General features: G+C 48.3%; 1 protein-coding gene across 1 annotated transcript in view; it reads right to left on the reverse strand.

The window, feature by feature from the left end:
- LOC142559731 (metal cation symporter ZIP14-like) overlaps positions 1-26,151 on the reverse strand; it is a 154,642-nt gene that overhangs the window by 69,518 nt on the left and 58,973 nt on the right. The window contains exons 5-6 of the mRNA XM_075671319.1: positions 24,090-24,221; positions 15,856-16,045 (exon numbers count right to left, since the gene is read on the reverse strand). Of these exons, the coding sequence (XP_075527434.1) occupies positions 15,856-16,045; positions 24,090-24,221 (322 nt within the window). The remainder of the gene's footprint in view (positions 1-15,855; positions 16,046-24,089; positions 24,222-26,151) is intronic.

Below are 26,151 nucleotides of genomic sequence, written 5' to 3' on the forward strand. Positions count from 1 at the left end.
ATTGTCCATCATTCGTTCAAACGTAGCAGGCACATTGCATAGGCCAAATGGCACCACATTAAATTCGTATAAACCGTCTGGCGTAATGAATGCAGTTTTAGGACGATCAACTGCTACATCGGGACCTGCCAGTAGCCCGAGCGCATATCCAACGAAGAGAAGAATTTAGCGCCTTGCAAGCTGTCCATAGCGTCGTCAAAGCGCGGTAGAGGGTAGACATCTTTGCGCATTATCTTATTAAGACGGCGATAATCGATGCAGAACTGAATGGAACTATCTTTTTTTGTGACGAGAACCACCGGTGATGCCCACGAGCTATTGGAAGGTCGAATGACGCCACGCTGAAGCATGTCGTCCATGTGCTCACTGATCACCTGACGCTCCTTGGTGGATATGCGGTACGGGCGCTGCCGCAATGGCGCGTTGGAGCCAGTGTCGATGTGGTTAAAAAATTAAATTAAATTATGGGGTTTTACGTGCCAAAACCACTTTCTGATTATGAGGCATGCCGTAGTGGAGAACTCCGGAAATTTCGACCACCTGGGGTTCTTTAACGTGCACCTAAATATAAGTACACGGGTGTTTTCGCATTTCGCCCCCATTGATATGCGGCCGCCGTGGCCGGATTCGATCCCGCGACCTCGTGCTCAGCAGCCTAACACCATAGCCACTGAGCAACCACGGCGGGTTGTCGATGTGGTGGCTGATGGTTGACGAGCGACCCAGAGTAGGCTGAGCGACATCAAAAGAAGAGCGCAATTGGGCAAGCAGGTGAAGAAGCTGGGAGCGCTGCTCGGAAGTAAGGTCATCGGCAATGAAAGGTGTGAATAAGTCAGGTGATGGCGGAGCACAAGTGGAAAGTGCACAGAAGTCAGTGAGCTCTGCATACGAAGCATCCGGTACGTCAGTTATAAACATGTCATCAAGAGGCTGAACATGGCCAAGTGCTTCGCCGCAAGGAGCTATCAGGGCTGTAAAGCGGACTGCAGACAACGATGGAGCTGAAACTGGCTGAAATGTCAAGCGTGGCGAAAGGGAGGGGAACGTCTTTGCGGGTCATGAAGAGTTCTGAAGGAGTGAAGAGGACAGCACCTTCAGAGACAGCGCTACAGAAGACGGGAACAACGGCAGACGAGTACAGCGGTATGGCGATGTTTTCCCAAAGAACTAGCTTAGCGGGAAGAGAAGTGGCGCCGAAGAGGGGCATGTCACACAGAGGCAATAATTCGACCTCAGCACGTGCACAATTGATGACGGCGTTATTTCGCGAAAGAAAGTCCCACCCAAGTATCACATCGTGACAACAGGACTGCAGAACCACGAACTCCACAATATAGAGAACGCCCTGAATAACAACTCTAGCTGTGCATGCTGCTAAAGGCTGAACTAGCTGGGCGCTCGCTGTGCGAAGAGAAAACCCAGAAAGTGGCGTCGTAACTTTTCGTAAAGCGCGAGAGAGGCGTTTGTTTAGGACAGACACGGCTGCTCCAGTATCAATTAGCGCAACGGTAGGGACGCCGTCCACAGTAAGGTCGACAACGTTCGAAGGCGACAATGGAGGACTTGTACAGATCGATGGCGATGCAGTTCTTGCCTCCTGAACTGCGGCGCTTAGTTTTCCTCTTGCGTGGGTGAAGGGCACCGACGCATGGGGGACAACGAGCGGCGACGTGAGGAAGGTGAACGACTTGTAAGAATCGGGCACTCGGCTGGTGGCCTGTTCGACTGCCGACTAAAATAAGTGTCGTGGAAAGGCTGCACGTCGGCGTAGGGAGGCGACTGCACAAACTCATCAGAGTGCAGCATGTGGCGGCGGCACAGTCGTGCAACATTGCCGGGAATACTGCAGGCATAACATATGGGCCTGTTGTCTTGCGTGCGCCAAGGATTAGTAAATGCAGGAACAGGTCGATGAACAGGTGGTAGCGGCCGAGGATGTAGCGCAACGAGTGGTTGATGAGGAGGCTGCGCGGCAACGGATGCGTAAGTAAGTGGCGCGGCGACAGGGTACGGCTGATGCTGCATTGGTAGAGCCTCAGCAACTTTGTCTTCAATAACCCGCCGGAGCGTAGGAGCGAGCTGTGTAGGAGGCTGTTGCGGCAGTGGCTGCTGTTGGGGTAGCTCAGCGATGGGTAGCAGAGAAAGCTGACGTGCAACTTCCTCCCGCACGAAAGCTTGGATTTTTGTGAGCAAGGGGGAGCGATCAGAGAAGGCTGTCATGGAAAAGAGGGCCTCATCAGCCACTGAGGGGTGCCTGGTCAACTCGCGCTGCCTCCTCAATTCATCATAGCTTTGGCACAAGTTTATGAGCTCTGCTACGGTGTGCGGACTCTTGGCGATCAACATTTGGAAAATGTCATCGGCGATGCCCTTCAAAATGTGCTTCAATTTGTCATTTTCGGGCATAGAAGTATCCACACATTTGCATAGGTCGAGAACCTCATCGATATAAGATGAATGTTTCACCAGGTTGTTGCGCTCGCTCTCGTAACTGCTGCTCGGCGCACAACTTGTGGACGGCAGGGCGACCGAAAACTGCAGCGAAGCTGGTCTTGAACGCGGACCAGGACTGAAAGTCGGCTTCGTGATTTTTAAACCACAGGTGAGCCACTCCCGCAAGGTACAATATGACGGCATTTAACTTGGCGGTATCGTCCCATCGATTGTGCAAGCTCGCCTGTTCGTACGTAGGCAACCAGTCATTGACGTCCTGTTCATCAGTACCGCTGAAAACCGCTGGATGGCATTGCGGGACAACGCCAGAGCAGGCAACGGGGGGTGGCGGCGACGTCGGCTGGGGAGAGTCAGGCATGACGGGAGGCAGAGTCCGAGACCGGAGTTCCAGGGTGTAGATGTTCTTGAATACCCCGCACCTCCACCAATTGTAATGGGTGTACTGAACAGTTCCGAGAGTAACGTCTGTTCGTAGCCGAGAAGGCAGGTGACGCAGAGCAGGAACAGCTGGTTGCCCGAACGGCTCACACTCGTGCTAAGCACTGGCGATCCGGCTGGCCCACTGGTTGCACAGCAGGCATGGAAGAGACGATCTGGCTGGCCTTGTTCTTGTGCTCTTCTTCTTCATTACAATGGTAAGCTCCCAGTCAGGAGCTCACAATGTGTGCCGTACGCAATCCAACACATTTTTATTCTTCTATGAATTTCCTTCTCATGGTCAGTGTTCCCTGTGATTAATTGACCTAGGTAAACGTATTCCTTCACAGATTCTACAGGCTGACTGGCGATACTGAACTCTTGTTCACTTGCCCGGCTTTCATCATTATCTTTGTCTTCTGCATATTAATCTTCAACCCTACTCTTACACTCTGTTAAGGTCCTCAATGATTTTTTGTAACTAATTACTCTTCTGCATTGTTGCTATATAGAACAATGTCATCGGAAAACCGAAGGTTGCCGAGATATTCGCCGTCGATCTTTACTAAGTCTTCCCAGTTTAATAGCTTGAACACTTCTAAGCACACAGTGAATAGCATTGGAGAGATTGTGTCTCCCTGTCCGACTCAGAAGGGTTTGGGTGCGAGCTAGTTGGTACGGAGCTAGTTGGTGTCTCCCTGTCTGACCCCTTTCTTTATAGGTATCTTCCTATTTTTCTTGTGTAGAATTAAGGTGGCTGTGGAATCTCTGTAGATATTTTCCAGGGTATTTACATAAGCGGTCTGTACTCCTTGATTACGCAATGCCTCTATGACTGCTGGTATTTCTACTGAATCAAATGCTTTTTCGTAATCTATGAAAGCCATATAGCGAGGTCGGGGCGATTGAGGGGGTTCCTCTGAACCTCAACGAGTCTGCCCAAGAGGCTGCGCGTGGCTTTACCGACCGCGCTGCCCTCGGATCGGGCGACTCTCTCCCCGGACACAGAGACGCTCCTCTCACGCACAACGAAATCACTAAATTCTTCTACTTATAGAGAAGGGTTTTCCCCCCGCCTCACTCCAAGTTAAGCAGGCTGCAGGCGGTCACACTAAGACTTCTGCAAACGAACTCGTACCCAAATCCGGCGTCCCTTAATAGCATATATCCCGAGATTTATCCAAATTGTTCTTGCGTGGCCTATGGTGAGGTAGCTACGTTGCCTCATATGCTCTGGGAGTGCGGGTCGCTGGGCCCGAAGTTCACCAAGGAAGAGTGGGACGCGCTCCTGCGAAGTCCTGTCTTTGAGGATCAACTACTGGCCGTCCAGCGCGCCCGCGATCGGGCCGACAGACTAGATCTGTCAGTCCCGTCGTGGGATTAGCCAGGTGCGCGTTTTATCGCGCTTTGCTGTACCAAATAAAAGTTTATTCACTCACTCATATAGAGAGGCTTATTGTACTATGCAGATTTCTCGATAACCTGATTAATGGCATGAATGTGATCCATTGTAGAGTATCCCTTGCTGAAACCAGCCTGTTCCCTTGGTTGACTAAAGTCCAGTGTTGCCCTTATTCTATTGGAGATTATTTTGGTAAATATTTTATATAATACTGGGAGTAAACTAATGGGCCTATAATTTTTCAGTTCTTTAACGTCTCCCTTTTTTTTTGGAATAGTATAATGTTAGTATAATGTTTGCATTCTTCCAGTTTTCTGGGACCTTTGCAGTCAATAGACACTTTGTATAGAGAGCGGCCAGTTTTTCTAGCATTATGTCTCCTCCATCTTTGAGTAAATGGACTGTTTTTCCATTTTCTCCTGTCGCTTTTTCCCGTTTCATGTTTTGCAAGGCCCTTCTGACCTCATTTATTTATTTATTTATTTATTAATACCTCAAGGGTCCAAAATAGGACATTACATGAGGGGTGGGCATGTAAAAGGCGGGATTGATGATGTGGAAATTAGAAAGATGAGTCGGAACACTCAATGGCAGATCTAAAGCGTGCTGTATCGCGGATGAGTGCAGTTTGTCTGGGAAGGCCGTTCCAGTCTCGGGCGGTTCGGACGAAGAATGACTGCAGGAACGTAGTGGTGCGGGCTTGTGGTGGGATTACGGAGTTCGGATGGCCTGTTCGACGAACACGATGAGCCAGCTGGACCAGCTGGCTGTCACGAGGTATGGAATAAAAAAACCTGTGATAGAGGCATAGGCGAGAGATGCGACGACGGGAGGCAAGAGGCGATAGGTCTAGTTTAAATTTTAGTGATGAAACGCTAGTGTGATATGAGTAATCTGAAAGAATAAATCTAGCAGCACGGTTTTGAACGCTTTCAAGGGCTTTAGTGAGATTAGATTGGTAAGGGTCAAAGATAGCACATGCATATTCAAGTTTTGGTCGCACAAGCGTTTTATAGGCAACTGATTTCACGGGTGGTTGTGCCATGAAGCTATTACGGCGAGGATAACCAAGAATTTTGTTAGCTGAATTAATTATGTGGCTTACGTGATTTGTCCAAGACAAATCTTTGGATAGGTGAATTCCTAAGTACTTGAAGGAGTCGGTAGTAGATATAGTGCAGTTGTTAATCTTGTAGGCAGGGGGAATGTAATTAGGTCAATGATGGAATGAAATATGCACAGTCTTACTAACGTTGAGGGACATAAGCCATGTAGCACACCAGTCTTGAATATGAAAGAGGTCCTCCTGAAGAGCAGAGATGTCTGCGACGGTATTGATAGGGCGGTATAGGACACAATCATCAGCGAAAAGACGTATTGCAGAGGTTACAGTGAATGGCAGGTCATTAATGTAGATTAGAAATAGGAGTGGCCCAAGAACAGTGCCCTGAGGTACACCAGATAGAACGGAGGAAACAGAAGATGTAAGGTTGTTAGCATATACAAATTGTTTTCGGTTAGTTAAAAAACACTGGATCCAGTTAAGAACAAGTGGGTGGATGTTTAGGCGTGATAATTTTAGTAGAAGGCGAGAATGTGGAACCTTATCGAAAGCCTTTTCGAAATCTAAAAACAGGGCGTCAGTTGGAATGTTAGAGTCGAGGTGTAAATGAATATCATGAATAAATAAAGCTAACTGCGTTTCGCATGAGTGATCTTTCCTGAAGCCATGTTGATTAGGGCGAAAGAACTTCACTGAGGTTAGGAAGTTAGCAACATGAGAGTAAATGACATGTTCCATGATTTTGGAGCATATGCTGGTGAGTGAAATGGGGCGGTAATTACCTGTGGAAGACCAATCACCTTTCTTGAAGACTGGAATGACCTTCCCTGTTTTCCAGTCTCTTGGAACAATGCCTGTGTCAAGTGATTGCTGAAAGATGATACAGAGGATCGAACTACAGACATACTTTGTATTTTTTAACACTTTGGCATTAATGCCATCGGTTCCGCAGGATGATGAGCACTTCAGTCCATCTATTACCTTAATGATGCCTTCCGGCCTAAAATTAATACTTTCCATTGGTGTAAAGTCTAAAAATGGTAAATCTGGTAGTTCGTTGGCAGGTTCTTTTGTAAACATTGAACAAAATGCAAGGTTCAAGGCATCAGGAACATTTGAGTCAGAAATGGGTGAGCCAGAATTATCACATAGAGAAATAGAGCTATTAGTTTCAGGTTTTATCGTTTCCCAAAAACGCCGCGGGTTGGAGTGCAACATATTTGGGACGGTAGTAGAAAAGAAATTACGTTTTGTGTGTGCTTTTAACGAGTTATATTCTTTAGTAGCTTTGTTATATTTTTCCCAGGCAGAAGAAGAACCGGAGCATTCAGCTACACGAAATAATCATTTTTTCTTATTGTTTAAGCGCTTTGAAGTAGTGTTGAGCCAGGAGGAACGCGCTCTTTCATTTATCGTGATAGTTGGAATGTAAAGACCTATTAAACGCAGCATTTCTGTTTTGAAAAGTGCCCAGTTACTCTCAGTCGACCGCTGCTGATACGTAAGGGCAAGTTGCTCATGAAAGATATAAAGTTCACAATTAATGCTTGGATAATCGGCTTTATCATATAGTGTTAGTACTTTCTTTGATATTTTACTTTTGAGTATATTGCAAGGAAACGTGGCATGAATGACGGTGTGATCGCTAAGACCACTGACGTACCGTATTTACACGATTGTAAGTCGACCCCTTTTTTAAAATTTGAAAGTCTGAAGTTGGGAGGTCGACTTACAATCGAAACCAAAAACATGGCCCCGCCAAAAAAAGCCATACCAACGAGAGCTACAACGTAGTTACAATTTTATGTTTGCTCTATGGCCCTACCCGTATCTTTTCGCTATCCCGCATGTTTGTTCGCATTTCGGAAGGGTTTTTCAACATTTTTGAGAGTCTTACAGTGCATGCAACACTCATGGGGGGGGGGGGGGGTTGTCGACAGTTGATGGAAGCGCCGCTGTTCCCATTTGCGGCGGCACCCTCAGAACGGCGGCGCTTGCGGGGAGTATCGGTAGTTCATGGAAGAGGAAGAGCAGACACCGCTCGCGGGTTTCTCTTTCTCTGTTTAAAGGCATTGGTATTGGTTTGACTAACTTCTTGACGCGCTCCGCTTCGGCTACGCGCTACTTCTACGCTTCCCCAGTCGTCATGAGTGCTGCAGGCCCACTAATCTTTCAGCACTCGTTCACAGCAGCGTTCAAGAGGGCTGCCATCCGTTACGCCGAAGAAACAAATCACTGCGCAGCGGGCCGCAATTTCGATGTTTCTAAACGGGTGGTGCGAGAGTGGCGACTGCAGCGAAGCGAAATTTTCACCTGTGTGGCGGCAAGTGAGAAATTTCCCACGTGCCGAAGTATAGACGCTTTCCGGAGCTGTAGGCTAAGCTTGCGGCGTACGTCGCTGAAATGCATGATCGGACCCTGCCAGTGAAGTGCGACGTGGTCATGAAATAAGCCCGGACCTCCGCCTTAATTTTAAGGTTCTGCTCCGCCGTGAGTATAACAAGTGGCTGGCGGCAGAAGACTGCGAAATTACGCCAACCGGACCTGTCAAAAGAGCCTCCCAGACGGCTGCGTGTGGTTGGGTGCATTTGGCGTGGGCTGCTGTTCTGCAAGATGTCCTGGTGCGGTCGTTTGCCAAATTTGAAATTTCGCTGGACCACGACGCGCTGTGGGACCGCAGCAACGATGACGATGGCAGCACTAGTGAAGACGAGTAGTCCAATGACCATGTCAGCTACTAATAAATTTTCGTTATCGAATGCGCCCTCTGGTTTTTTTTTTTTTTTTTTTGGTCAAGCGATATGGGGGGGGGTCGACTTACATTCGAGTCTACTTACAATCGTGTAAATACGGTACGTAAGAGGAGGCATCTTATCGGGGTGTGATGCTAAGACGAAATCTAGGATATTCGATGAGTGTTGAGTTATTCGCGTAGGTTTAGTAACAAGCTGCGATAGACCGAACAGCAAGCAAATGTTTATAAATTCGCTAGCCATGTTTGTTTGTGTTAGACATGACGCAACGTTACTCCAATCTATAGTTGGAAAGTTGAAGTCCCCGAGTAACAATATGGGTGTGTTAGGATAAGCCGTGGTTAGTTCAAACAACACATCGTGAAAAAACGAAAGAAAGGAGCTATCAGTGCAGGGTGGACGATAGCAACAGCCGATGAGCGTGCGCGGTGAAGTGGCGTGGCAGCACGTCCAAATCATTTCTAGAGGCGTTCTTATATTTACAAAAGAGCACTTAAGTTGGCGACGAGTAGCAATAGCCACACCGCCGCCATGGCTTCCATCGCACCTGTCTTTGCGAAAAATATCAAATTCTGGTAGATCTGGAAGAATTTCACAATCAAGTATTGTGGAATTTAACCATGTTTCCGTTAGTGCAACAATGTTACTGGATGACGAGGAAATGAGGCTGCATAACGAATCCCGTTTGGGTATCAGGCTGCGGATGTTAGTGTAGAGCAGCGATAGATTGTGCTTAACACGCTGTGTCGGCCTCAGTGGCTTTTGCACTTGTTGCTAGGATTGACGTTCGACGACCGACTGTTTAGCGTGATCGTAAACGTAGGTTTTTCGGCCACAGATAAGTTTGTCGTAACGGAGCTTGAATGAAGATTGATGCGCTTTTCCAAATTCGATTAGACGTCTCCTGGCCAGACGAGTTTCTGGGGAGAAGTCTTCGCTAATGCCGTATTCGGTGCCCTTCAGCTTACCGCTTGAGAGAAGGATGCCTTTTTTACCTTTAAAGTGGGCGAATTTTACTATTATTGGCTTCCGTTTTCTCTCCTGAAAAGTGCCGAGTCTGTGGGCACGTTCGATATCACGACTTTGAATAGTTACGCCCAGGTTTTTGTGGCAGTGTTCAATTATTGATTCCTCAGAATCACGCCACGACTCATTTCGCGCATCTCTGACACCGTAAAAAACCAGGTTACATCTTCGGGATCTGTTTTCGATCTCATTAATGCGGTCAGTCAGCACAGTTACCTTAGCAGCGCTGCTATTAGCGACACTTTCTATGTTATTTACTTGGGACTTTATATTCGAAAGTGGCAACAGGTCAGATTCAATCTTGGTCAACCGTGTGCCGAGTTTGCTGAATGTTTTCTCATGATCAGCAAGGGTTGACCTAATTGAATTTAGCTGCTCAAGCATGGCTGACTGTCCGATTTGCAATGCCTTCAAAACATCAAGCATATCAGCAGGGAGTACAGTTGGATCATTTATAGGTCCAGGATTAGTTTCAATATCTCCTGCCAACAAAAGTAATTTCAATAGCATGCGAGCACAGTCAAATACTATACAAAGAGAGTGCCGTGGGCCTGGCAGCACGAGTAATGTTCGGTAACCAGTGCGTGTAGCGAAAAGGCAACAGCAATTTGTTACCTGCGTAGTGAAGAAGTGAAGTCAGTTAGGATGGCCCATCACTGACGTGCCGCCAAGCCCACTGAGCGTGGCGATAGTTTGTCTAGGCTTTATATCGGGGATCCGAGGAAAGATGGCGCTGTCAATCGAAGATAGTGTGCCAGGAAGCCAGGGCGTCAGCCGATGACACCGCAGCGACAGAAGTGGTGTAATCTGTGATGCGCAGTCCGATGTTCCGTAGAGGCAGGTCTGGCGCAGCTCGCCATGGCAATGCGGGGCGTCCTCATCGGCAGGCAGTGGAATCCAGGCAGGCTGTTCAGAGTACGGTGTTAGCTTCAGAATCCAGGACAGCACCAAGAACTGCGTAGTGAAGTAGTGAAGTCGGTTAGGATGGCCCATCAATGACGTGCCGCCAAGCCCACTGAGCGTGGCGATGGTTTGTCTAGGCTTCATATTGGGGATCCAAGGAAAGATGGCGCTGTCAATCGAAGATAGTGTGCCAGGAAGCCAGGGCGTCAGCCGATGACACCGCAGCAACAGAAGTGGCGTAATCTGTGATGCGCAGTCCGATGTTCCGTAGAGGTAGGTCCGGCGCAGCTCGCCATGGCAATGCGGGGCGTCCTCATCGGCAGGCAGTGGAATCCAGGCAGGCTGTTCAGAGTACGGTGTTAGCTTCAGAATCCAGGACAGCACCAAGAACTGCGTAGTGAAGAAGTGAAGTCGGTTAGGATGGCCCATCACTGACGTGCCGCCAAGCCCACTGATCTCTAGTTATAGGAGGAGTTTCTGTATACTGTTCATTATTGTTTCGAATGGAGTATTCCTGAGTCTTCTGGGTACTGTACAGGTCAGTATAGAATTCTTCTGCTACTTTTATAATACCTTCGAGATTGCTGATCATATTACTCAGCTTATCTTTCAGTGCATACATCTTAGTTTGTCCTATGCCAAGTTTCCTTCTCACTGTTTTCAGGCTGCATCCATTTTTACGGCTTTTTCAGTCTTTCTCATGTTATAGTTTCGAATATCACTTATATTCGCCTTGTTGATCAGTTTTGACAATTCCGCAAATTCTATCTTATCTTTAGTAGAGTAGTTTGCTGGGCCAGTTGGTGCATGGTGAACGTATAATGGTTTCCAGCAAGTACGGACGTGAGCACAAGAAGTAGAAACAGACAGGACAACGCTGGACTTACAACTGAAGTTTATTGTGAAAGCATTCCACAAATCTCCGCCACGCATGCGCATACAACCAAGAACAATACCAAGGTTTGTAGTCAATTATCATGGTTAAAACACGCTGGCGGGCTAGTTGGTTAGAATCCATGGTAGAGTGTATTTTAGAGTAGAGTAGAGTTTTAGAGTGTTTTTTTTTTGGTAGAGTGTATTGGTAGAGTGTAGAGTGTAGAGTGTTTTTTCGCTTGCCTTGCACACGTGTCCGGTTCAACGAAATGTACCACTCAATGTTCTTTTTTGCTGTCACGTGTGTTTCCGCTCACACGGTATATATTTATCGATGCGTGCGAAAATAAAATATATAGTTGAAAGTGAAGCGCTGTGTCTGTATATCTGTTTCTTTCTTCGTCCTCGTCCAGTCGCGCTTATACACTCTACCATGGGTCAATTATCAGCAAAAGTTTTACACATACACAAAAGCGTAGTCACACCCCTTCTCGACAAAGGCAACAACACATGGATTAACATGATAAATTTAGAAATTGCAGTTCTTTATCACTGATATGAACCGAAGGTTCACTCACACATGTATGCGCGCCCAACTTTTTCATTTGGAACGCTTTGCTAATTTCTCTTTCCAATTTGCTGCGCTCTCTCCCCACTATCGATACACTATGAAAAACTGGTCGGCATTCGTGCTTTTTGCAATGCAATAGCAAGTTCCCTCCTGTACCTGTAGGTAGCAAATAAAGATGCTCACGCATGGGGTCATTAATGCAACGACCTGTCTGGCCGATATAGGACAGCCCGCATGAGAGAGGTATGCGATACACAACTGAACATGCACAGTTTTTGTGAAAAAAAGTGGTGTGCTTTTTTTACACAGCTACTAGTCGCATCTTTCTTCTCTCCTGTGATGTTTTTGCACAGCCTAACCAGTTTGCTCGGCGCCGAATACACGAGTGTGACGCCATTCCTAGTGGCCACCCTCTTAAGGGGAAGCTGAAAGCTTCTCCAGAAAAAGATGAGTGAAGAGCAGTACGTCGTGGTTTTCAACCCCCTGAATTCGAATATCGCATCGAAATTGAGCGAAAGAAAGCGCAAACATATTTTATTTCGACGAAAAGTGCAGCAGCAGACACGCCCAGCTCAAGCGCCTCGTTTCCGCCTGTGATTGGTCAGGCACCTCGTGACGTCAACAATGGTGTTTGTCCGGACTGACTGCTGCCGCTACACACTAAGCACGGTGAAAGGTACTTTGGTGGTGTTTTGCTGACACGGTCATGGAAAATTTTGAGAGCTTGCGCTTCTCTGAGGACTTCGGCAATAAGTCCAAACTCCACGAGAGCGATCTTGCGTACGACGGCGACGGGCGACGGCTTCGAGCGACAAAACGGGCCGTCGCTTGAGCAGATCGCTCGGTGTTGTCGCTTGATAGCTCGTTTCTAGAAATCTAGAACTCTTCGCTCGTCACCCGGAAATGCTATGAGCGACTAGCCAATAGTGCGAAGCTGAAACTGGATGTACATAACTCAAATACTACTGTTTGTCGCACGGAACGAGCAAACTATTGAATTTTACACGTGCAAGAATAAGAACCTAGTGCAAGACCTTCAGAAATAGTTTATGATCCTTCAGTAAAACGCATCAACTTAAATTGATATAGCATGCGTCACGCTAGTTTCGGCGCGGATATTGCTGCCCTCATACTGGGAAGTCGTCGCTCAAACCCGTCGCTCGCGTGGACTTCGGCTTGCAGGCGACGGGTGAATGCGACAGCCATCGCCTCGCTTGTCGCACTGTCACTTTCCGTGCAAAATCACTTGTAAGGGGTTTATACTTTACTCCATACATGTACGAGCCGATTGCGAAGAGCCGGCCTTTCCAAGAAGCAAAAAATGCTGGATCAAGCACTGCTTTCTGCGCGAACGAAGGCGAAGTGTTAGCATCTCCTTGTGTTGGAAATGTTCTTTGGCGAGTATGTTTTTTGCTAAGCTGCATTCAGCATTCCAGTGAGTACGTTTCCGGGCAAACAACTGTAGTGTTATGTTCCTGCATGCCTCCTCGTAGAACGTAAGTGGTGATGCGATCTTCGGCATTTCTGCACTGCCCCAAAGCTGTCGGCAATCTACACAGATGGTTTAAACGCGGGAAAAGTTTACCGGCTGTTGTAGCACGTGTAGCATAGAACCTTCATCAGCGTGCCATCCGCACGCTACTCGTAACCGGCGAATTCCTTCGGCTACATGAGATGGTCGGTTTCTCTATGTGTTCGAGAGAAGGGGGAGCGCAGCGTGCTGGCGTGAGCAGGCTTTCCAGCACATGAAAACTTTACGCTTGCACTGCGTTATGGTAGCTGCATGCAGGCTGTTTCGCAACACACGTGGAAATAGAAAATTCGTGATGCTTGACGATGAAACCTGCGTCAAGGGTGAGAGATAAACATGCACCTTCCGTTCAGCGTGCTAATTATTTTTTTTTAGGAGAACCCAAAGCACGCATTATTGATAAACTCCGGTAGTAATCATCACGGAAGTGGTTAGAGCACAACACTGTTGTTCTTGAGCGCTTGAAGTTGTTTCGCTTCACAGCAGCCTCCCACTTAGCTGAAAGCTTCTTGTTTTGCAGGAACTAATGGAACATCGGAACATCGTCGCGGCCGCTAGTGTTCGTGCAAGTGTAGGCGGCACAGAACGCCGGCATGATCGGCCTACAAGTTCAACTGATGCTGCGCACGTCAACTACCACTCCTATATACACACAAACAATGGAATGTAGGATCGAGCGAAGCAGATTAGGACGACACGCACGCAGAAATAAGCCCAGTCAGGCAGAGTCGGGGAGACTGCGAAGGAGCGGAACACCAGTGCTGACGTCACTACGCCGCGGTTTCCGGTCTCCGCTCGCATCGTCAGCGTCAGCAGCAGTGCGCGGCGCTCGACGGGGGGCGGAGCTACAGCGCAATTTTAACCAACGATTGCACCGCTCCTAAGTGAAAAATCCCCCCCAAAATTTTACCTTCACGGTTTATAAGGTTCCCGCATCCGTATATGAGCGTCTTATTGAATTCGATAGACTCTTCAGTTTCCCTTTAACATTATGAGACAAGCCATGCAAATATGGCATCACTACGACCTTTTTTCCTTTTGAAGAATCATTGTCGTCCGCGGTTTCCACGTTTTTTTTGTGTGTGTACTTTTTAAACAAGGATTCTGACACAGCCATCAAAAGTGAGACTGGGTACCCTGCCGACATTAATCTCGCCTTCTGGGCTTCAAAACTCTGCTGCATTGAGTGGGTGCAACTCTTTAACGTTAGAGCATTTGTCAAGCACAAGTAGACTATGCCACGTTTTATTAATTTGGAGTGGGACGATTTGGGAGATTTGTGGAATGTTTTCACAATAAACTTCAGTTGCAAGTCCAGCGCTGTCCTGTCTGTTTCTACTTCTTGTGCTCGCGTCCATACTTGCTGGAAACCATTATACGTTCTATCTTATTTCCTGAGTTGGACACTTTCACTCTTTGTCATTTCGTTACTAGGTCCTTTGATACTTGGGAGAGCTTGCCTACTGGTTGCCTTGGTGCCTTGCCTCCCACTTCAATTGCTGCCTCTGAAGCCAGCCTCGTTACGGTTTCATTCATTAGCTCTATGTCATCATCATCATCTATTTGTTTTAAGGCTGCATATTTGTTTGTAAGTACCCGTCTAAATTTGTCTGCTTATACCCTTACTGCCTCTAAGCTGACCTGTTTCTTCTTGACCAATTTTACTCTTTCTCTGTTCAAATTGAGGTGAATCCTAACCCTCACTAACCTATGATCACTGCACTTTACCCTATCTATCACTTCTACATCCTGCACTATGCTAGGATCAGCAGAAAGTATGAAATCAATTTCATTTCTTGTTTCACAATTAGGGCTTTTCCAGGTCCCCACTTTCTGTTGCTACGTTTCCTGAAAACGGTGTTCATTATTCTCAGCTTATTCCTTTCTGCGAATTCTACCAGCATCTTTCCTCTAGTGTTTCAAGAATAAATGCCATAGTTGCCAATTGCCTGTTCACCCGCCTGCTTTTTCCCCACTTTTGCATTGAAGTCACCTATTGCTACTGTATATCGAGTTTGCACTTTTCTCATCGCTAATTCAACGTCTTCATAAAACTGATCTACTTCCTCATCGTCGTGACTGTATGTTGGAGCGTAGGCTTGTACTACCTTTACCTTTAATCTATACCTCTTATTAAGTTTCATTGCGACTACAGCTACCCTCTCATTAATGCTGTAGAATTCGTCAATGTTGCCCGCTATGTCCTTATGAATTAGGAACCCTACCCCGTATTGCTTCTTATCAGGGAGACCTCTATAGCAGAGGGCATGGCTGTTATTCTAATCTTCTAATCTCACTAAAGCCGATAATATACCAAAAAATGTCTGATAGTTCCTCAAAGAGTTCCTCAAAATTTTATGTGGCAATTTTTATCTTGTCCACAATGGGATATGACAAATGTCACTCATATCTTTAATATATGCTTAAGTATCACGAATAATTTTCTACAATAATTTGGGCCCTCTTGTTTTGCAAGAAATGCAATTTGCTAATAAGGTGAAAAGGACGAGTTTAAAGCATAATATGGAACCCAATAAAACATAGCAGTGGGTGCAGTATGGAGCGATAATATCAGCAGTGGCCACAGGGTCTTACAACTACAGCCATGAAGACACGCTGAACATGGCTGCACGGCTACAGAGGAGGCAAATAGAACAATGGAATGCCCAGCTGTTTCACTGCTCGCTATAAACAGAATGGCCTGCATTCTGCAAGCCATCTGAACGGTAATAATGGCACGTAGTGCCATGATGTGCCACGTTGATGTGCAACAGTTCAGCTTAGCTGTGCAACAGTAACACAGCTAAGCTTAACTCGGCTAGCCGTGCCAGAGTTGTCAGTGGCATAAGTACCAGCACATACCCAGTTCATGTGGAAACTCCTCGCACACCACGGCAACTGAAATACTGGCTCCAGCCAGAAGGCTCTCGGAGAATGCTGCCCCGATGGAAAGGCCGTCGATGAAGTTATGCATGCCGTCGCCAAAGATGATCATCCAGGCAACAGCTGCAATGCCGTCGCCTGCCTTGATTCCATGCTCATGGTTGTGGGCCTGTGACACAGAAAATGGAAATTAAATTCTGGGGTTTTACGTGCCAAAACCACAATTTGATTATAAGGCACAGTGCAGTGAGAGACTCCCAATTAATTCAGACCACTTCAACGTGCACCCTGTGCACGGTACACGGGCATCTTTGCATTCAACCCCCAACAAAATGCGGCCACAGTGGCCAGGATTCGATCGTGCACCCCCGGGCTTAGTAGCACAATGCCATAGCCACTACGTCACCACGGCAGGTGGCATACTTTTCAATGACACATTCAAACATATGCAATTGGGTGGATAGTAATATACCATCTACTGAAGGATGGAAAAGTAGCTTGCGACTGGTCGCATTTTGACTATGGACCTTGTTTAGCTCTGCAATTCATAATAATCTACTTATGCAAATTTGTTGCTGGAAGAGAGAACCAAAAATACTTAAGCAGTTATACCATCTTCTAGATTTATATTTAGAAGGAAGCTTTGCAGCATTACAAAACGATTCTTCCAATGGACAAGGGTCTAATATAAAGTATTATTTCAAAACTCTATTTTCATCTATTTGGTAGAAAGGGGATGTTTATTAGTGGGGAAAATAAAGGCCAAACAAGACATTCTTGAATTTTGGGCAAATATCTTTATGCTGGTACATAAGCGAGGCATCATACATTTCAAAGCACTCTATGATATTTAAAGGGACACTAAAGGTTACTATTAAGTCAACGTGGACTGTTGAAATACCATCACAGAAACCTCGAAACGCTTGTTTCGTGCCAAGGAGAGACTTACTTTAAGAGAAAATGCGTTCTGAAGCGTCCGCGTACCTCTAGCGCAGTTCAAATAGCCCGCCCTCCGATCGAGGAGTACTGACATCATGGTCTCATAGTGACGTTGCGCCATCGGTGAGTAGAACGGCATCCGCAGATGGCGCTACGGCTTTTCTGCGCAAAACGCAAACGCACGGCCAGAAACAGAGCCAAGACAGAGCCGACAGCAGAGCGAAAGCGGGAGTATGGTGGCTAGCGGAAGGAGAAACGAATTACGACCCACATTATGTCCCACGGCACACGGAGAGTCCGTTTTCGTTAAACTATAGGCTGCGGCGAGCTCGCAGCGTGGTCGGCGTGGTCTATGAGAAGCGACGAGCCTTTTCGCACTCGCAACAGGGCATAAAAATGTGCGAATCGACGCAAAACTCGGCCTAGAAACGTGCTTCGCCACAGCCAGGGCTCAATACGACCCAAGCTGGCACGACCCAGATGTCGTTTCCCACACCACCACCAGGCGCCGCTACTATACCTCAAACTCCAGCGCAAGACGCCTATAAGCTGGTACTTCATTCTATGACGCTAACTTCGACGCTCGTCGCAATGGACCCTGACACCGACAGATTGGCTCGCGATGGTGGGCTCAACTTCAGCGATTTGAGCACCGACGAGCGCGACCTGCTGCTGAGGGCTCGCACTGCCGGCGTCGTTGCGTACTACGACGGCGGCCTCGACACCGGCTCTCCGGAGCGGGAAAGCAACGAGGGCTTCCCACGACATCACATGGACGTGGCATTCTCGCTGCTTGTTCCAAATGAACGTTTCGCGAGCCAGCAGAACCCTCACAGCACGACGCGATAACGAAACTACTGAAACTCCAAAGCGTGCACGGTGCAGAGTCGAGCGCGCAGAGTCGAGCGAAAACGAAACCTTTCGAACACCCATATTACTGAAGGGTGTGGGGTCTCTCACACCCGTAGATGTGGGGTCTCACACCCGTGCTCTTGGGACAAAGGAACGACAACACAGTAGTGCAAACAATCACAAGGGCATTTATTGCACCTTTCATAGATCAATGCCTGCTAGCCGAGTTGCTATCCGCAAAACATGCCGATGGGCGCGCGACAAATCTAGAAGTCCGACTCACCGCGACCGGAAGCGGGCGAATATGTTCGCCCCATGCTGGATCCCAAGGCCTGGTCGTTCGCGTGTATGGTCACGCGAATCGTGGCGCGTTCGAGGGCGGCCACGCGAGGCGGTCTCGCAGAAGCATGGGCCGGCGCGCACGCGGGATACGTCCCCACCGCGCGCTCCGACCCGCCGGGCAAGAGGGTCGCTGCACGTGCGGCACGGCCGTCCCGCTTCCTGTCTCGAACCCAACAACGACAGAGCGCCTTGTCTCCCGGCGCCCGAGTAACCCCGTAGCGGCGCGACGGTCGCGCCATCTCTCGCACCGCGCTTGTACTACCCGACCGCCGCGGGCGCCAGGCCACGCGGCGGGCGAAGCCGCCCTGCAGGAGACGAGCCATGCGGGAAAACTAGATCTCAGGGGAGACGTGAGAGTCACGCATCCCCACATCCCCCCAACCTTAAATCACTACATATTCCGGCGAGAAATGTGACACGGTCTAACATCAAACTGTGCTTCGCAAACAAGGTAGAACATTAAACAGTGGTCGCGCCGAAGAAATGTCCGCACGCTGTCCATAACATGCAAGCCGACATTGTCCTTGGGTGCACCGCTGGCGTCCGCCGGTCACAGCGGCAGCTTTGCAGACTCGACGGCACGATGCCAGGCCAGGACTCCGGAGACGACGACGCAGTAGTCGGTACGAACAAGCGTCGCTCGCGCCGACGCGCCCTGCTGGGAAGAGCCGCCGTAGCTGTCGGTGACCGCCGGCTCTTTTGTCCGCCACCGAGGGTTGTGAGCTGGATGCAGGAGGCCGCCGAAGTCGCCGCGCCGAACTGGCCACAGCATCGCCATCGCCCGGGGTGGCTCGATCGTAGTCCGGGGCAGCAGCAGACGATGTGCAGGTGACGGCAAACCAGGGGTGACTTCAATCACGCTGCGTAAACTCAACACACTCGGCAAACATTAAAGTAGTGCAAGGGAGAGGAATTATGCATGCGCATCGCCCACGTGGCACGATGTTCAACTCGGCTAGCAAAAGATAGGGCAGATGCTAAGTTCACGTGAACGAAGCTCGCTTCCTTGAGTCGAACGAGTAATTTCAATTCGTGCGAGGCTAAATAGAATGAGGGAAGCAACTTGCAACACCTCAACGCCACGGTCCACCAGGTTGTGTCCCTCGACGTGCGACAGGCAGCTTCGTAAAGCCTTAGGCCTAAATCGTCGCTACCCTGACAACAACCGGCATCCAAAAACAACACCCAAAATGAGCGCAAAACAGGCAGCCGCGAGGAGACGTCAGCTCTGTGAGGTGGTCCTACTCCGCTCGGTGCACAAAGCATCCGAGTTGACGGCGCCCACCGTCCCAGACGGTGTCGGAGCGCCCGGTGCCAGGCCGCAATACCAGTCAGCCCGTAGTGGCACCCGTGGCCCGCGGCCACCCGGCTCCCAGAGCCGCGACTTCATCCGAGTCAAAGAGATAGAAGAAGCTATTTACATAAGAAATTCGGATCACCCACGAGGCTTCCGTACTCACTCGCTTCAAGCTTGCCACTGCTCTGCGGGCACTCAGCCTCGCTCTCCCAGGATGCAGACCACGTGGCTCTCGTACCGACGAATGCCATTAAGAAAAAACACTTGCGAAAAGGCTTAGCATGTTGACATGTTCAAACACACTACCGCCACCATCACCTCGCTCAAGAAAGCACGCCGCCGACGCTAGCGATCAAAATTCACGCTAGGCCTACGTTTCGGTTCAAACAAAGGTCTCGAACGAAGCAAACTGTTAAAACTATCGTCCGATGCCCCAAGAGTCCCACGTTGGGCAGCCAGATGTGGGGTCTCTCACACCCGTAGATGTGGGGTCTCACACCCGTGCTCTTGGGACAAAGGAACGACAACACAGTAGTGCAAACAATCACAAGGGCATTTATTGCACCTTTCATAGATCAATGCCTGCTAGCCGAGTTGCTATCCGCAAAACATGCCGATGGGCGTGCGACAAATCTAGAAGTCCGACTCACCGCGACCGGAAGCGGGCGAATATGTTCGCCCCATGCTGGATCCCAAGGCCTGGTCGTTCGCGTGTATGGTCACGCGAATCGTGGCGCGTTCGAGGGCGGCCACGCGAGGCGGTCTCGCAGAAGCATGGGCCGGCGCGCACGCGGGATACGTCCCCGCCGCGCGCTCCGACCCGCCGGGCAAGAGGGTCGCTGCACGTGCGGCACGGCCGTCCCGCTTCCTGTCTCGAACCCAACAACGACAGAGCGCCTTGTCTCCCGGCGCCCGAGTAACCCCGTAGCGGCGCGACGCTCGCGCCATCTCTCGCACCGCGCTTGTACTACCCGACCGCCGCGGGCGCCAGGCCACGCGGCGGGCGAAGCCGCCCTGCAGGAGACGAGCCATGCGGGAAAACTAGATCTCAGGGGAGGCGTGAGAGTCACGCATCCCCACAAGGGTAACGTCAAAATGTTATTTTTTCTTAGAATCGAATAGACGTAGACAAGTAGCATTTTTTTCCGTCTTATAATCGAATGAAATGATATATTTAATACGAGTAGTTGAGTATTGGTAACACAAATTATGAGGAGTCCTTTTGTCATCGGGCTAGTACCGGAATGTCGCTGGGGGGTCTCAAATCGTGTCATGCATTTACCTCAATTTCTCGGTTACTAAAGCTCTGTTCACGATTATATTGACGCCTTAGACGTTCTAGAACATTGCTCTACCACTTTAACTTGAGTTTCTGGTAACCTTTAGTGTCCCTTTAATGACGTTTTGTTCTTGCAATACTTCAAAGAGCTCTTCATCACTAAGGTTGTGGGGTCTCTCACACCCGTACTCTTGGGACAAAGGAACGACAACACAGTAGTGCAAACAATCACAAGGGCATTTATTGCACCTTTCATAGATCAATGCCTACTAGCCGAGTTGCTATCCACAAAACATGCCGATGGGCGCGCGGCAAATCTAGAAGTCCGACTCACCGCAACCGGAAAACGAGCGAATATGTTCGCCCCATGCTGGATCCCAACGCCTGGTCGTTCGCGCGTACTGTCACGCGAATGGTGGCGCGTTCCAAGGCAGCCACGCGAGGCGGTCTCGCAGAAGCATGGGTCGGCGCGCGGGACGTCCACGCTGTTCCCCGACCCGCCGGGAAAGACCCAGCCTGTTCTCCCCCGCGCCCCCAAGTAACCCTGCCGGTAGCAGCGCAACACTCGCGCCATCTCTCGCGCTGCGCTTCAACCACATCGACCGCCGCGGGCGTCACGCAGGCCACGCAGCGAAGCGGGATTGCAGGAGATGGGGGAAAACAAGATATCTGGGGACGCGCGTGAGTCGCGCATCCCCACAAGGTGCAGGAAATCTTCTTGAGATTACTCTCCTGCTTGTGTTGAGCGAGCGACGTGCGGAGATTGTCATGTTAATGTCATCGATGCTGGTGAGTTCAGCTAGCTTTTCAAGTTGATCTTTCTTTGTCAATTCGAGCAGGAGGTCTCCGCTTGCCATCTTTGAGGCTTTGTAGTTAGGTCCACTCGTGTTTACTAGGCCTTTGGATACTCGGAAAGGCGACAATTTTCTAACAGTTGTGTTGCCTTCACTGTGAAGACGTGGTACTTTGGGAAGGTCTTGTCGTTTTGCTTCAAAAAGAACTGTAATGTTGCTTCAGTGCACCTTCTTTTCAGAGGGTGATCTTGAAGGAAGGGAAAAGCGCTTGCCATCTAATCAATGGAAAGTTCAGCAGCAATGGTGGCCACCCACGACCGAGCCCAACAAGGGGACGCTACAAGGTTGAAAAAATACCTGCAGACGCCAGCCATGCATCGCCGCTGTAACCTAATATATATATGTACCCAAGACTGGATATATTCCAATCGGTTAACCCGTGCCACCAGAAAATTCGTAAGTAATGAGAAGTGAAAACAAGACAGGCAAGATGTAAAGTGAGGTGAAGACGAAGGTTGGAGGGAGACAGAGAGATGGGGAAATGCAACTACCGATTTCCCCCAGGTGGGTCAGTCCGGGGGGTGCTATCTACGTGAAGCCGAGGCTAAAGGTTTGTGTTGCCGCTCCTGAGGGGCCATAAAGGTCCGAACACCCGGCACTGGCTCAACCCCCAGGAACCCCTTTTTCCCAGACATGGCTAAGCCACTCACAGTTAGAAGCGGGAGGGTCCAACCCTCGTGTGCTCAGGCACATGGTGTCGCAACACACCAAACACCTGCTGACGCATATGCCCTGGCGGGGCACCCCTATTTAAAGTACAACGCAGTTCCTCTTTACCAATAAATAAATGTCTGAAAATATTCTTGAGACTGAATAAATTGAATTAAAATTCAAACTGCATACAAACAAATTCTGTCAATAGGCTGTGTGCGAAAATCAAGGCAGCATCGCTGACCAGATGTTTGCATTTTGCTGGCTCTCCAAGTATCCTCTCACGGCAAGAGTTGTTTTGCTATTGCACAAGCATAATGTACCAATATATTACACAATTTCAGATTCTTCGTTAGTGTTGCTTAAAAGGGACCCTGAAATGATTTTGACGATTTTGTACAAACATACCGAGTCATTAGGGTAGGTCCTTCTGATCATTAATTCACACATCTAAATGATCCACTTAAAGCGTTTAATTTATTATGAGGTTTTAAAACTGTACATAGCTACCGATTGCAGCACACTACTCGCCTGAGTTTTCAGCCGCCCCTGATCAGGTGACGCGAGGTGACCATATGACATCAGCATGGTGAGCAATCCGATTCACTGCCCAGGACGCGTCATCAATAATTTTGCCAACTTTATGGCGAACAAATGTTGTTTGTAATAGTTGAAATGCTAGTTAATTCGTTTCCATAAAAAAGAAAGTAACAAAAAGAGCATGCACGAGGATATTTTATCACTGCAATCAAGACTTCCGGCACACGGCAAGTGCCGTATGCTTGTTACCAAGTGCTCAGTGTTGACGAGGTCAGCGTTGGTCTCAATCTTTCTATTCGAGAGCACTATGGTTCACCCATGTCACATTGTGGGCTGCAAACATAGCAACTGGCAATATGTCAAGCTGGGACATCATGTCCCTCTGAAAGAAAGCAGACGAGTGGAGTGGCTGCAGAGCATCAAATTGTCAGTATCTAATGGGTGCCAGGACTTGCGCATTTGCGTCCATCAATTTACGCCGGAGGGTTACTACCACATAAGTGTTCCGCGTGTCCAGTACACAGGTAAACACAAGCACAAGCGGACTGGGCCTGGTCGTTTTATCGTACCGTTTTATGGGATGAGCAGAGGCACAAACATGAATGGTCTGCATGGTGCAGCCCCCTGGTGGCACAGAGCTCAACCGAACACTGAACTAATACAGCAGTAACGAAGTGTATTGTACTTTGCTGCTAATGTAAATTTTTGGCAGGAGTGCAATAATGAACATGTTGTTTTTCTAAATGTTTAAAATGTTTTACGCTTGGTTAGAGCAATATTAGCTGTACGTATGGCTGGTTAAGCTCTGCGCCACATAGTGGCTAGACTGCACAAACCGATCAAGCCGCTCACATATGTCTACGCTAAAGCTCCTTCATCAAAGCAATAGTAGTATAGAGGGGCTTTATTTTACGCCTCCACCCATCCGTCGAAATGCCCAGCTCGCCTGTGGTTACAGAATACCGGACACGCTCGGCACTGCGACGGAATGCTCGCAACGCACACTGCTTCGAAGCTCTCGCTTAGGATAGACTGACAGGCAGCTGGCGGAGAAGTTTGAGAGGCTTTGCGCACTGGCTCCAAGACAACCGGAAGTAGATGACAAGACGTCCCATCGTGACGCAGAGCCAGTGAAGGCAGAGCTTAGCCCCAATTGCTAGGCGAACGAGTTCAGGAGAAAATGCATGGCTATGAAGGAGGGTAACTTGTAATCATCCGAAGCACTCTTAATATGAGACACTTCACACAAATTGTGGTGCGAATGATTTGCTGCAGCTGTACGCTACACGTCTACAAAATTAGTTGATACTGTTTCAGTGACCCTTTAAGGATATGCCAAAGTGTCACGTTCAAGCAAACAAAACTGCCACCACCAAGTTCACTGGAATGTTATTTTTTTTTTTTTCTAAGCACAGCACTTTCAAGATATAAGGCTGCGCACTGCGCAGAGCAGCCCTACCTGCAGACGCTGCGGTTCAGCTGTGGCAAGGGTGTTCTTTCGAACGGGCGAGTCTCCTGAAGACAGCTCAAGGACACCGCCATTGGCCAGCGCACACCCAAATGATGTCTCCAATTTCTCATCACTCCTTCTCTGTTGAAGGAAGACATCATAGCACACACTCTGAGCTGTTGAAACAGAGATCATTTTAAGCCTCAACGATTAGCATGAAGTAAAATCTGCAACTGAAATGAGCAAGTGAAAAAGGTCCTCACTGGAAATGTTTCGTTTTACTTACTATGTACTGACAGAATTTTACTGCAGTGCTGCCGCTGGTGACTAATTTGTTGAATGTGGTGACTAATTGTTTGGTGCCTAAAATTTGAGGTTGGCTGCCTCAGCCTCCCTGGCTACTTTTTGCCTAATTTTGACTTACATATTGGTTCATTTTATGACAATTCTTCATGTGCGTATGAAATCATGCATGGATTTAGAAGGAAGCTTTGCAGAATTACAAAACTATAGTGCCAGTTGACTAGTATTCTTTCAAAACTCTACCTTCGTTTGTCTGGTAGAAAAGGGATAACTATCAGAGAGGAAAATAAAGGCCAAGAAACATTCTTGAACTTAGTTTACCGACACTGTCTTCCTGATCTTTCACCTACTGTCACCTCCACTCTGCTATTGTCACATGCTAGACTTTTTGCTTTTATTTACTATCGTACTGAAAGCATGCAGCTTGTTCATAATTTTGTGCTGCATTTGCAGGTTAAGGAACAGGACTGATTGGCTGAAGGACACCCAGCCTGGTTGCGTACAATGTGTCATCAGTCAAAAATAAAACTACCATTAACTGCAACTACTGGAACTGCAAGATTTGTCCACATTTTGGGAACTTGCTCAAGCACGCCGAAACTAAGAAGACCACAAATTCATAATTATTCCATCCTTGCAACAGGAACTGCGACAGCTTTTTCTGCCACACCACCGAACTATGGTGGTTTGCCAGGGTTTGCCAATTAAGAATCACCCTGCGTGTTGCCATCCTCATCATCATCAGCCTATTCATGTCTACTGCAGGACGAAGGCCTCTGCCCTGCGATCTCCAATTACCCCTGTCCTGCGCCAACTGATTCCAACTAGCACCCGCAAATTTCCTAATTTCATCGCACCACCTAGTCTTCTACCCATCCTCTACTGTGCTTCCCTTCTCTTGGTACCCATTGTGTCACCCTAATAATCCATACATCTATAAAACCCGTTGAGACCCGCCTCGGTTGCTTACTGGCTATGGTGTTGGGCTGCTAAGCACGAGGTCACAGGATCGAATCCCAGCCACGGCGGCCACATTTCGATAGGGGCAAAATGCGAAAACACGTGTGTACTTAGATTTAGGTGCACATTATAGAACCCCAGGTGGTCCAAATTTCTGGAGTACCCCACTATGGTGTGCCTCATAATCAGATCATGGTTTTGGCATGTAAAACCCCATAATTTCTAATAAAACCCATTGACGAACTTGGTGGATTCTGCAAGCTGAACAGGTGGATTTTCAGCTGCACAGAATGAGGTGCACAGCTATTGTCAACAACATTCTTTCTCCGTATTTCCCGAAGAGGACAGATAAAGAACTCAAGGCCTGCGCTTATTCTCTTACAGTCGACAAATCCACTGATTTAAGACACGGACAAAACTGCAACTTTTCTTGATATTGTGTCCAACGGTTAAAGCGAAACATGCTGCTATTACTGAAGAAATTGTACGAACATGACCCCTCAATTGAAAAGCTGGCGAATTTTGCAGACGGGGCCATGTGCAGACATTATTCTCTTTTCAGTCAACTTTTTGGATACAACAAAAATGTTTCGTATGTTAAATGTTTGCACCACAGCCTCCAACATGTAACATCCAAGTCGATGGATGCAATTCCCTCCTTCATTCAATAGTTGGTTCAAGAGACCAATAACTGCTTTGGCCACACAAGCTCATGATAGGAGGCCTACGCAAAAAGCTGAAGATGTCTTCAGGGAGCGAGAACATAGCATTGCCACCAAAAATCTTGTCACATTCACAAACTATACAT

The sequence above is a fragment of the Dermacentor variabilis genome, chromosome 10 (genome assembly GCF_050947875.1).
Source record: "Dermacentor variabilis isolate Ectoservices chromosome 10, ASM5094787v1, whole genome shotgun sequence".
Classification (NCBI taxonomy): Eukaryota; Metazoa; Arthropoda; class Arachnida; order Ixodida; family Ixodidae; genus Dermacentor; species Dermacentor variabilis.